The 12,659-nt window shown below is 43.3% G+C and overlaps 1 protein-coding gene across 1 annotated transcript in view; it reads left to right on the forward strand.

Annotated features, from left to right (window-relative positions):
* Positions 1 to 12,659, forward strand: part of FRAS1 (Fraser extracellular matrix complex subunit 1) — a 172,920-nt gene that overhangs the window by 84,736 nt on the left and 75,525 nt on the right. The window contains exons 14-19 of the mRNA XM_059826722.1: positions 2,778 to 2,921; positions 4,680 to 4,820; positions 5,247 to 5,387; positions 6,294 to 6,467; positions 9,026 to 9,166; positions 11,218 to 11,361. Of these exons, the coding sequence (XP_059682705.1) occupies positions 2,778 to 2,921; positions 4,680 to 4,820; positions 5,247 to 5,387; positions 6,294 to 6,467; positions 9,026 to 9,166; positions 11,218 to 11,361 (885 nt within the window). The remainder of the gene's footprint in view (positions 1 to 2,777; positions 2,922 to 4,679; positions 4,821 to 5,246; positions 5,388 to 6,293; positions 6,468 to 9,025; positions 9,167 to 11,217; positions 11,362 to 12,659) is intronic.

Raw genomic sequence — 12,659 nt, forward strand, 5'->3', positions numbered from 1 at the left:
TTGAGAGCAGAGATTGAGGTGAGGATGTGCTCAGGAGCGGTTGGTGTAGTGCAGGCAGCAAATGGTGCACAGTGGGAGCCAAAGCACATTTGCCCAGCTGACCTGGCTTTCATCAAAAGTGCATTTTTAATACAGCTGTATGCAAGGCTGCCTGTTTAAAAAGAGAGTCTGGAGGCCAGGCTGCCAGGGGAGAAAAGTGTCTCTTGGAAAGGAGCAGCATCTCCAGAGAGAACTTGAGAACTTTGCAAAGAACTGGGTATTTTCAGATGTGTCAACATATTGAGGCAGGTTAACAGCAAGGGGGTCAAACTGTGCAGTGGGAAGTCTATAATTAGAGGATCTGAGTCCTGGTGCCTGCTCTTTCAAAAAGATGTTGAAAGTTAGAGTGAGCTCAGAGAGGAGCAAAACACTCACGGCTGGAAGGTGAAGTGAGGACATTTCAGTACTTAAGAATTTACAGCATGAACTCGTACGCTGCAGTTAACTTTCAAGTGTAGACGTGCCCTGAGAATCATCCAAGTTGGATGAGACGCAGCTTTTTGTCAACAAGGGAAATTATCGACTGGAGCAGAAAAGTGTGCACAATCTTTACCTTGGGATGCGATGTTTGGTATTCATTGTGTTGTGATTCAGCCACAATTAGATGCGCTTGATAGTGATGATGGCACTTGCTGTAGGAGTTGGGGGGAAGATTCCTTCAGGTACAGGATGCCCAGCATCCTTATGAGACGCTCCTCACATAGGAGTGTTCAGGAACTAGAAAAGCCACAGTGTTCTGGAGAGATCAGGAATAAGGTGTGGGGTAAAAAAGATGCCGGAGGCGAGACGAGGGGGAATGCAAACAGCTAGTTACAAGGCAATAGAAGAAGACGCGGAAAGGGAAAATAAACAAAGGTGGAAGCGGGGAGGAGGAACATCAAGAATGTCAGAGGACCATGTGCTGGGCATGAACTCAAATGTCCCGTGTCTTGGCTCCTGAAACACTCCCTGTTCTAAGCCCATGCATGTCACGTCACATCTCGGTGTTTGTTCCCTACGTATGAGATGGAGATGATAACACTTCCCTGCCTTGGGGAGCGGTGAGATCCACTAAGATGGGGTGTTTATCTTATGCTGTGCAGTGTGACTCATATAAGCACAAACATAGGTGCTCGATCTCATTAATTAACAAACCAAAGAGCAACTATGGACTCAAGCAGACAGAATAAGCATAGAAACCATGCAAAACAGGAGTGAGATGGGAGTAGTGGTGATCGCTGGTTTGCTGTAAACTTACTTACGGCTACCTGGATTGCAAACACTTTCACCTGTTATTGGGGAGAGGATGAATTGTCTCTCACTTAGGGGGTTTATTTGGGCAGGAAGGTGTTTGCTTTTGTCACTGTTCTGTATGTGAATGTGCTCTTAGTTATGTGGATGAGCTGCTGCTCTGTCCGCTGGTTCCTGCATTACACTGAGACTACTCGCAGATGAGGTTTTTTTGGGTGGGTGCAACTTTAGACGTGTTTGCGTATACAGGGCGAATGTCAGAAAGTTCTGTTTTCTCCCACCTGCCATGGTCTGGGAGCACAAGCATGTACCTGCCTTATTGTGAAATAATAAATTTAAGAACATCTTTGGAACATGTTTGGGTGTAATTGAGAAAAAAATCTAATAGCTAAAAGAACTGTAATTTGCACAGTTCCTGCAAGCACTGGTAGCACAGGATTTAACATGAGTCTGCGTCACAGATTTCATAAACAGTAACAACCACAGTGGGCTGAATTTCGCTCACAGCTGAACTTGTACGGTTTCAAATAAGGTGGCTCGTTCAACAGCTGTTCTGGGAGGCAGAATTGATCTCCATACAGTTATTAGTTTAATTCTAAGACGTCATTGTGCTCGAGGATCACTCTGTTCTGCCTATGTGTTCCTGTACTCGGGTGCCACAGAAGAGGGCATTTATACTGCCTGCATTGCAGGAATGTGATATACTTCAGGAATATCTGAAACATTACTGTGTCCCAGCCATGATACATGGCTCACCCAGAGAGAAAAGAAGCTGGTATCTCAACTCAGTGAGGGAATGCCCCTTCTCTTCTGCTGGCAATGTCAAGGAAAAGATAGGCAGTGCCTGCTGTCCTGGACCCAAGACCCACTGCCCACCTTTCCCCAGTCTGAGCACGTGAGGGTTTCTGCCCTGCCCAACCAGATAGGCCAACAGCCAGAAGTCAGTTCCTTCTGCGCCGGTGCAGAGCCCGGGAAGGGCAGAAGGAGTTGTTTCTAGAAGTAGGCTGTCTTGTTTTTAATTTTGCAGGATCTTGACTACAGCCCTGCAGCCTAACTCTGTGTTTGTACAACGTGGAGCTGCGTTAATGTCAGTAGTCACTGCAAGGATCTGATTGCAGGTCTGTTTGTTAAGTAGCGTGTGATGGGATCTCTTCCCGTTTCCCTTTGTGCTTTTACAGCCCCTAGCACCAGGATGAACAGGACTTTACAGTGTTACCAACACTCCTCCTAGTCTGATTACAGCTACAGAAACTGCTCTGATGTATACTGCATGTCATGTTGCACATACAAAATGAAGCTGTAAATAGTACCCCTGAGATGGCTTGGATGAATGATACTAACATAACAAGAGCAGTGGTTTTTTGCTTTCTTTTCCTTTTCTGAAGCCGTGAATGCCCATGAATTTAAGGAACAAAACTGCAAAAGAAGTTAATTACTGCAAACTCTTCATTTTAAAGAGCTGATTGGAAGTTGATTATTTGTTAATCCTGCACCTTTCTTTCCTGCAGCTTGTCACGAGTCCTGTTCCTCATGCTGGGGTGCTGCTGAGAACAATTGCTTGTCCTGCAAAGACACATCACGCATGCTAAAAGCAGGGCTCTGCGTGGCCAGCTGTGGACAGGGATTTTATACAAAGGATGGAATCTGCAGCGGTAAATACCTGTTTTCTTCTCCAATTGCAAGAAGTTTGAGAAATGCTCTGCAAAAAAGGAATCAATAATTCGTTTAGCTGTGCAGCAGCTGTGATTTTATTCATGTCTAAGAAGCCAGATGCACCTTGTGCATAAATATCGGATGAGGAAAGCTGCTGTTTGTTTGTAAGATTATTAATTCATTTAAGCTAATCAGATGTTGAAAGGTTGAAGGTTTTTTCTCTCACTGAACAGCTTGAAAGCCTAACTGAGTTGTTTTCTGAGGGCTTGACAAATCCATTTGTCTGCAGAAAGAAAAATGGCCTTTGCTAGCAGGTTTCTGTAAATTTCCTTATAATTTAGCATCACAGAAGCTAATACCTGCACAACTGATGAGACTTGGGAGCTGGGAAGGTTTGCTGAGAAAAGGGGAAGAGATGGCTGGAGGGAATTAAAAGATCTAAGTCAAACAGATCATGAAGGGGAAAAAAAATCTCAAATAAAGAATCTAAAATTTGCCACAACCAATCCGGTCAAGTCTGGGTTTCTGCTGGCAGCCACCTCCAGCTGCTTTGAAGGACTGTCCAGCATCATCAGTAGAAATGACACAGGGGTTGTCTGTCTTCAAGAAGGTCTGTCTGAGCCACAGCTAGCTAGAGAGGGCTTAAAACCTGGAGCATGTTAACAAAATTGTTGCTATTCCGGCCACTTCCAGATGAATTTCACTTTGACGAGGTTCCCTTTCAGTTTGGTTGATGTCTATACCAGTAAATGTTACTCACCTGTCTTTTGAAGTGTGGTGCAGGCTTGAAATCTTACATCTGTAGCTGAAAATCATTTAAGCTCAAAAGGAAATTTAACTTAGATGCAGCTTGACCATAATTTTGATTTTTATTGCCAGTGATCTCTCAAAACTGCATAGCTGTTCGTCACAACCTCCAGGATTCAGGCCTTTCACCTTCTGCCAAAAACATGCATTTTGATACCCAACTGGAGAGCTGTAAGCTGTTCTAAAGGGAGGGAGGCTCTCTGACTGGCGAGAAGAAACAAAAATTGGTTAAGTAAAATGCTTGGCCCTTCTGCACATACAGCAGCAGTAGCGCTACTGACTTAGGGAAGCCAGAGTTTCATCGTGCTCTTAGACAAAGGGTCAGTTAACTTCAGAACTGCCTGCCTGGGAGAATATAGACCACAGGAATTGATAAGGAACATTATCATGCTCGATTTTAGGTGCATTTTCACACTTACAACTTTGATTTGAAGAAAAGGCAGGGGGGGAATTACAATTTTTTTGATCAACTTTTCCCCCATCTTTTACTTCCTGAACAATCTGATAACTGATGCTTGTTGTACAAAGGTATGTAAAGATGTATGAGATGGTTCTCACACATGAAATTGTTCAGAATGGTGTTCCCTGTTCACAGACTGTTGGTGAACAGGAAAAATATACTACATTAGCTGGAGGAGGTTGTGTCAGGAGTGGAGGGAGTGCTGGTCTAGACCCATTTCTGATATTTGTACTTAGAGTCCTAGACGGGATACAGGTCAGTGAATACCTGTCTGCACTCACACGTCTACCTCCGTGAATGTCACTACTTATTCCAGGCAAGTGCGAAAGGTTACTTGTGCTGGAGAGGAATGTTTAAAGATGCCTTTCTGACAAAGAAAGGACAAGGCATGGTTTGGCTTACTTTATTTTATCTGTGTGGCCAGGTTGATAACTCTTATTGTTCTTTGCTTATTGAGTGCATTTCATTAATGAGCTGTCCTCTTTGGCAGCTTGTGACCAGTTCTGTGAAACATGCTATTCAGACCAACCCAGGTGTTTGACCTGTGCTTCGGATAAGTTGTTACATGATGGGAAGTGCGTTTCAGAATGCCCGGACGGATATTTCCCAAGTAGCAGTGGAAGATGCAGAGGTAAGAGGCATATTTGCATGACCTTTTTGAAGGCTCTCAAGGCACCGTCCACATGTTGTCTTCTTTTCCCCAGATGTTTACCTGTGGGGAGGGAATGTTAAGAGCACAGAAGTGCGAGTGAGGACAAGGAATTTGATTTTTTGTTTTCTTTGGTTCACTTGTGATAGATCGTTTTAAATAACCTCTTTGCCTTGCGAAGCATATTAAGACATGCTGAGATACATATTCAAAACACTGTGTGCGTGAGAGTTATTACTGTTAGTAGTTATTAATACACATGCACTTCTGCTCTCATTAGTTCACATAGCTGAATATCATGCCAGCTGGGAGTTCATTGTTGGCTGGAGGAGGCTGTAGTCAGCAACAGCACTCTCAGGAAGAAAAAAATGGGATATTTCAGTTCTGTGTGCTCTGTTTCTTTATCAGCTTGTCATGATTCATGCTCCACATGTGAGGGACCTCTGGCCACTCACTGCACCTCCTGTTCCTTTCCTCTGGCATTGTACCGGGGCCAGTGCCTGCAGGGCTGTGGAGATGGTTTTTACCAGGATCACGATGTCTGCAAGGGTAAGCTATGTGCTTGGAGTAAGTTCCCCAGCTGCTGTAAATCAGTGTATCTATACTGGCTTTTGTCGGGGTGTGCTCAGAGCACCCAGCTATGATGCTGATCCTTTATCCTATGCTGAAATGGTCAATGAGTAATTCCTGTGTTTGCCTGCTGATTGTTTTCTACTTTGAGAAAAAGCAGACTTTCTCAAATACTTTCTGCGTTCACACCCCTCCGGATTTAGTGATCTTGGGGACTTTTTTTTCTCTATGCTGTTGAAATAAAATGTGCATTGCTTTCAAGTTTTTCTTGACACAAGTTAAGAGGTGGATGAAATTCTACACACACCTAATAGATTTGCTAAGACTGAGGTCATTTTTGCAGCAATGGAAACCTGAAAATTCAGAAGATGAATTTATGCTTCCTATGAGCCCTTCAGACTGTCAGTTCTTGCTGTGTCTCCTAGTGAGATTGTGTTCACCATTGCAGCTCCAGAAATTAAAGGAAAATTACTGCCTGTGACACAGTACTGCAGTTTTTTCCAAACATTATTTGTTCATCAACCTTATTCAAGAAAAGAGACGTTATTTGGGGGCAGGGGGAAAGGTGTCAAAGTATTTTTCTAAAATCCCTGTTCCATTGTAGAAAATACAGCACCCCATCTGTTTATGGAACAAGTTTCTTAGCTTGTGAGTTGCTGCGAAGTATGTGCTCTTTGCTAGCTCTTTGAGTGTCAGACTGTCTGCAGCAATACAAAACTGGAAAGAGGGGTGAACAAGAGGACCCAAACCAGTTGTTTTCTCCCCTTTCTGTCTCATCTTCACGACCAGATGCCCAGGTTTGCACGGTTGTTGGGCCTCGTCCATCTCTCTGAGAAAGCTGTCCTCAGAGCTGCGGCTCTGACTACTCTCTTGACCTGTGCACAGGTTGCCACCCATCCTGCCGCACCTGCGTCGGCCCGGGGACCTCTCATTGCCTGCAGTGCACGGCGCCAGAGGACGTACTGCAGCCTCACCAGCCCTTGGAAGGAGCTGTACATGGCCTTTGTCTCTCTCGCTGCCAAGCCCGGTTCTACGTGGATAGCACAGGAGTCTGCAAGCGTGAGTATAGGACGGGAAAAGCCTTCGGCACAGCGCTGCACTGGATTTTGGGTGTTCAGGGTGATCTTGTACGATGTTTGATTCTTACATGCTTTGAGCTCCTGTGTTTGCCTTGTGAGAGTCATTAATGTTTAAACTCAGTAACTTTCAGAATGGCATATACTAGTACTTTTGAGGGAAAATACACTCTACGTAAAATTTGCGACTAAAGGATTCAAGTACTTTTTTTTTTTAAAATTACTGTGTTCAAGTCTGCACAGCTTAGCTTAGCTTAGCTTTCTTTTCATTGAAGTTGAGTATGTGATTTTTACCACTGACTTATTTTGAAGCAGGATCAGTCCTTAAGTCCTTTTCAGAAAAGACTGAACTGTCTCCTTATTAGCCCTTGGAGCAGGTCAAGTCATCCCACAGCAGTCTTTTCTTTTGAGGAAGCTCTTTTGATAGATGCCCTGCAGCACATGTGCCATCACTGCTCCTGAAATACCAAGTAGGAAGCATTTCCATGAAGACTAGAGTTTGGAAAACAGGCTAACGTGGTGTACATTTGTGATGTATGTGGTTTCACACCGCTTTGAGAGAAAACTGTTGTGGACTTCAGCAAAGAATGTTTACTGGGCGGATCAGCAAGCCAGTCTGTCTGGCTGTACAGAGCTTGTGGCAGCCGGTGTGGATATCTGTACAACAAACATATTGCAGTATCTTGAAAATAATGCAGAGAGAAGCAGGCTGAGAGGTTAGACTGTGAACATCTTGTGCCAACAGAGCCCACCCTGAGCCTAAGCAGAAATGATACTTTAAGAAATGGCAATGATTTCCCTCTGTGGAAAGACCAGTCATAGAGGCAGTGACTCTACAGCACTTAAGTAATTGTAGTAACAATAGCAACAATGCTACTGATGGCTGTTTCTTCCTGTTCAAAAAACACTTTATAGAAGTGGACATAATTTAAAATCCATTTATTTTCATTTTATCTCTTCATCTCAACTTGATGGAAAGAGGCTGTACAAGCTCATTTTTTTGCCTTAGGGGATCTTAAAAAAGGAAGAAGAGGCATTTTTTTTGGTGCAATGGTCCTGTCTTTAACAGTGACCACGCAGACCATAAAGTGTACAGTGCTTTGGACTGATTCCTGAAGGCTTTAGTCTAGAGCCTCCAATCCATGCAGTGGCCATTCCTTGGCAAGTAATGGGTTTTCTTGGCTGAGTCCAGGTTATGGTATAGAAACTGAATGAAGAAATCCGTATACCGCTGCCTCAAATGGGTGAACAGACCTGTACAAACAGGCCTGAGCAGAGTTTGGTGACAGTGCTGAATTATGTCATTGGGCAAGAATGCCGGCACAGCCCTTCATGTTATTAGCTCTGCCGTATTAGTAATGGCATTAGAATAGTAGTTTAATTTATTGCAGAAGGTTGTGAAGATTTAAGATTTCAAACTTTGAGCTACCCCCGTAAAATACTCACGCAAAGTTTGTAGATGCACCTTTTTGAAAAAGTAAACCCACAACAGGTGTGTACCATGTCTACATAATCTGTGCAGAACAGAAGCATGTTCATATGTAGGTTAAAATGCTGGTTTTGAAGTTTTTACCTGTGTGGTTGTAATTTCTCACCAAACCACAGAAACATCTCTGTATTTTTCTAATGCTTGACATTTCCCTGATGAAACTGTACGAAATTCCTCTCTGATATGATTTGAGTCACTTGAGTCAAAGATAGTCCTGGAGTCATTGCATTTGTGATGAGGATCCCTGATTTCTCTCTCTAGCAGACAGCTAAGCGTACTTGTATAAATCATTTGATTTCATTTTGTTTCTTCACACCAGCCCTGTGTCTGTCCTGTCTCTCTAGAGGGCAGGAAGTCTCTCTCTGCGTTCAATGGAGACTTGCACAGTGGCACCTGTGGCCTTGAGTCACTGCTCTAATAAATACTAGGTTTTTAATGAGTTTATATATTTATTTAATCAGATTACTTAGTTTAAGATGGCTTGGTTTAGGATCAGTACCAGGAAAGGTGAAGAAGTCTAACCCTTTAACTGTACTCTTCTAATTCTTGCTGAATCATCCTTGTAATGAGCGTTCACTTCCCTAGCTATAAAATCAGGTGGCCAGCCCACCTCTGTGTATATTTGCTCTTACTGCTCCAGAATGGCTCATGATAACCATGCAGCGATGCTGGATAGAAAATCCTTCCTGGAGTAACTGTAGGGTGATAGTGGAAGATGATTTCAGAATCTGGTAAGTTCGCAGAACCCTGGAGGGAGGAGAACGGTATTACACGGCGTTATGCGTCTCAGCCTTCTGTTTCAGTAATGTGGGTGCAAAGAAAGATTAAATATGCAACTGTCTGCGGTTGCTCTTTGTCTTCAAGAAGTGTGCTATACAGCCTTGGTACTCCTGCCCTTTCTACCTTCCGCAAGCAGAGGATCCTGTAAAGGAAATACCTTCCTGTCGTCACTGGGGAGAAAGCAATCTAGCTGTACTCTACGACAGTAACAACCAAGATAAGCTAGAACTAATCTGGCTCTCCCTGTCTTCTTGTTTTTCCCTTCCCTGCAGAGTGCCACTCCTCCTGTGCAAGCTGCGTGGGGAACACTTCCCAGGACTGTACGGCTTGTCTGTCTTCCCACGTCCTGCTTGAAGGCAGATGCCTCTCTGAGTGCCCAGAGGGGCTGTTCAGCCACAAAGATCACTGCTACTGTAAGTGCATAGTGCAGGCACCGGCAGCTTATACCGCTGAATTTCATTGCATGCATGTTTTGTAATGCAGTCCTCGATGTAATTAGAGATGCTGTTGGATTTATATGAGGCTATTTAAGTATTTTCAGGGGAGAACAGGATAGTCCAATTTCAGGAAATGGAATCTCCTCCTAATGGGAGAGAGGCGTACACACTGAATCTTAAATTATAATCAGTTTTGCTCCTCTGGAGTGTTTCCCTGAAGATATTTTGCATTTCATTTCAGTAGGCTTGGATGATGTTCTTAGCCAGCACGCTGTGGCAGAAGAGGTCTTTTGCTGGACAACACTGAAGCATGCGCTGCTTTTATTAGGCTAGATAAGCATATTGTCCATATGAATTAGCTTTATTTTTAATCCACTGCTGGCTATAGGGCTGGGTTTAGAAGGAAGTAATTCTGCAGATACAGGAGAAAAGCCATTCCATCTATGAATATGCCTGATCAGTAGTGGGGACAGCATTATTTATTTGTGTCTCAGCCTTGCCCACCAGTCAGCAAGTGGCCTTCATTCAGCTTGTTTGATCTCATCTGAGCAGATGACTGCGACTACTGACCTTCTGAGTGACTGCAATGATTAAATCCTGTTTGCCACTTGCAGAAAATGGTGGGTGGCCTTTGGGGTATGCCACTCATTATGAGCTGCTGAGTACAATGGGTGACGAAATGCAGGCCTTTGAAATCTGATGAGTCCCTTCAAGGTCATTGGAAAGTTGTCTGTTGTTTTATAATAGATCCATTGGATCACGCATCCATGTATCTGTTCTGGCAGTAGGAGAAATTTACTGGTCGCTTCCCTGGGAGGCCTCAAGTTTAGAGAGAGAAACCTCTTCTAAAGTCCGTATTCAATTTATTCATCCAAGGAACAGCTCTAGAAATGCATTTATTTGGCAGGCCATTGTAAAGATTCATCATTTTTGAGGTTGTGCACTGCCACCTTAGAGCTGAGGTAACTGCTGAATGCTGCATTATGCAGTTTCAGGCTTATGTAAATGTCTTAGAAATAAAATTTCAGCGTCAGGAAAGTGGCATCTTTTTGTATGCTGCCAGTTTAGATCTCCTGCAGGTTTTGAACAGCGAGGCTCTGTTACTGTAGGCGTGTCTAGAAAATTGATTCATCCTTTTGAACACTGGATTCATGGGCCTGATTTCTGAGAAGCTGAGAAGGTGGTGGGACATGATGCGTTAGGTCTTAAACACTGGAGCCTCAGGTTGTGGCAGCTGCGAAACGCCCAGCTTCCTTGTGGGGAGTGAGCAATTGTATGTAGCCTGGGGGAGTCCTGAGGTGGGAGATTTTTTGTGCTTTTATTTATAGAAGAGCTTTAAAAGTAGTTTTAAAGAATTTTTTACAGATCGTTAGCTGTCATATTTCTATCTCCCTCAGATCCGTAGCATGGAAATCATGGAAATACGGCAGCTGTCTTTAAAGATAGAGGATACAAAAGCAGCCTGAGTGAAATATTTTTGAGCAATTTTAACCAGTTTCTCTGCAATCTTTTTGTTGAGCTTTTAGCAGACGCAATAGCTAATGAGCTGGCATGGCATTCACATTTTACAAGTTTCAGTTTGTGAGGGCTTGGTGCAGAAATCGTTCCTGGATTTTCCACACATAGATATCAAACTCATGCCAATATGATGTTCATACAATCCCAGGATGTTTAATTTATCTCCCCTGTGCATCCCACTCTCTTTAGTGCACAAGCATATGCTGGAGGGAGGAATAAAAGGGCCAATCTCTTTACATTTTACATTTTGTACAGATCTATACCTTGATTAATGCAGAGAGCAAATCACATTTTTAAATTGACAACTCATTTCTCATCTTGTTTATTCAAAATGAGGATGTAAGAACCTTCCAAACCACTACTCTGCCATCATTGATGCTATTAGATCATTTTATGTCCATGTTTTGTAGGAGTAAATGATTATTATAGGGGCTGGCTTTCTGGGGAGGCGAGAGCGTAAGGTAGACTATACCAGGAGCATAACAACAAGTGTTGGTTTTCTTATCCAGCCTGTCATCCATCCTGCAAGACATGCCGTGGCCCTTCTGCTTTGGAGTGCTTAACCTGCCATCCCCATGCGATTCTAGCTAGTGGAAAGTGCAGGACTAGCTGCGAGGAAGAGCAGTATCTCAACCTGGTGGGATATTGTGTGGGTAAGTAAGAGGAGATGGCGTGGGTCATACAGTGTGATGATCTTTCTGTGGCATTAAGCAGCTACTTGAGCACACACCATGAAGAAATCAAAATCCCTGTTACGAGGAAAATGTCACAGAGACGAAAATACCATGAGGCAGCTCTGCAGTGTGCATAATATATAGCAAAGCTGCTTGCCACTCCTGCTATACATATCTTCACTGAAGCTGCGTGAAGTCAGTTGCAAATTGTGTAAGGCAGGTAGTCGGGAGAGGGAGACAAGGCTCTCCTTTGCCAGGTATGTTGCTGCACAGTTTGTTGTGAAGACTTGAGATCACATGTATGGATCAGTCTGGGAATCATCAGAGCATTCCTATACTTACTAATATCATAATGAGCATGCTCTTAACAATAGGATGGGCTGCAGCTCTGCTCTGTTGAGTGGCAACGTGCTTGCCTTTGCCAGGCCAAGCGCTTGCCTGTGTCTCGCTCCAGTCTGGACTTTACAGCATACTGCCTGTCACCGTAGAGCCAAGCCTGGGGGACCCAGAGCAGGGAAAGCTGCTTACGTCCTGCACAGAGCTTCAGTAAAGTGAGTTAAGGAAACCAGAGAAGCCGTTTATAGAGCCCTAAAGAAAAATTGGCACAGCTAGCATTACTGTGTGCATTTTTGGGAGGTAATAGGATTTCTATATAGGGGTTATACTTTGTGGGTGTGCGGTGCCTGCACTTAAGCCTATCATCAGAAGCCACTGATTGCATTTATCTGTTTAAAAAGAAAAATCGCTTTTAATCCATCACGCAGACGTGTATAAACATATCCTGGGAACTGCTCCAACAATTCCTGAGCTTTATCAAGCCTTTTTTTCTTTATCAGAAAAAGATATGGTGTGTGAGGCTTAATCTAGGCTGAACAGTTCCAAAAGAGATAAGGAATCCTAAGAAAAGGGAAAAATGCAGTAGACGTAATAAATATATCCATTGAGAGGCTATTGTTCTCAATTTAATATAGCTTATTCCCCTTCACAAAGACTTCTTTTTGTTTACATATATGTCTTGGGTTTTTTTTTAATGAAAGACTTGTTTCTTTGCTCTCCACAGATTAATTTTATGAACAATTTCTTCATCTTCCTTTTAATCAACAGTTATTGTTTTGTCTGCAGAGACAAAGAGAGGGGGAAAGCAAAGTATCTGAGGAGTAGGAAAATACCCTATAAGTATTGTACAGCTCCTTAGGAATACAAGAAATCAGGTTGAGGATTCAAGATGCTTCTTACAGTCAAGTAATTACAATATAGAAATAATTCAGCATTTCAGT

The sequence above is a fragment of the Gavia stellata genome, chromosome 19, assembly GCF_030936135.1.
Source record: "Gavia stellata isolate bGavSte3 chromosome 19, bGavSte3.hap2, whole genome shotgun sequence".
NCBI lineage: Eukaryota > Metazoa > Chordata > Aves > Gaviiformes > Gaviidae > Gavia > Gavia stellata.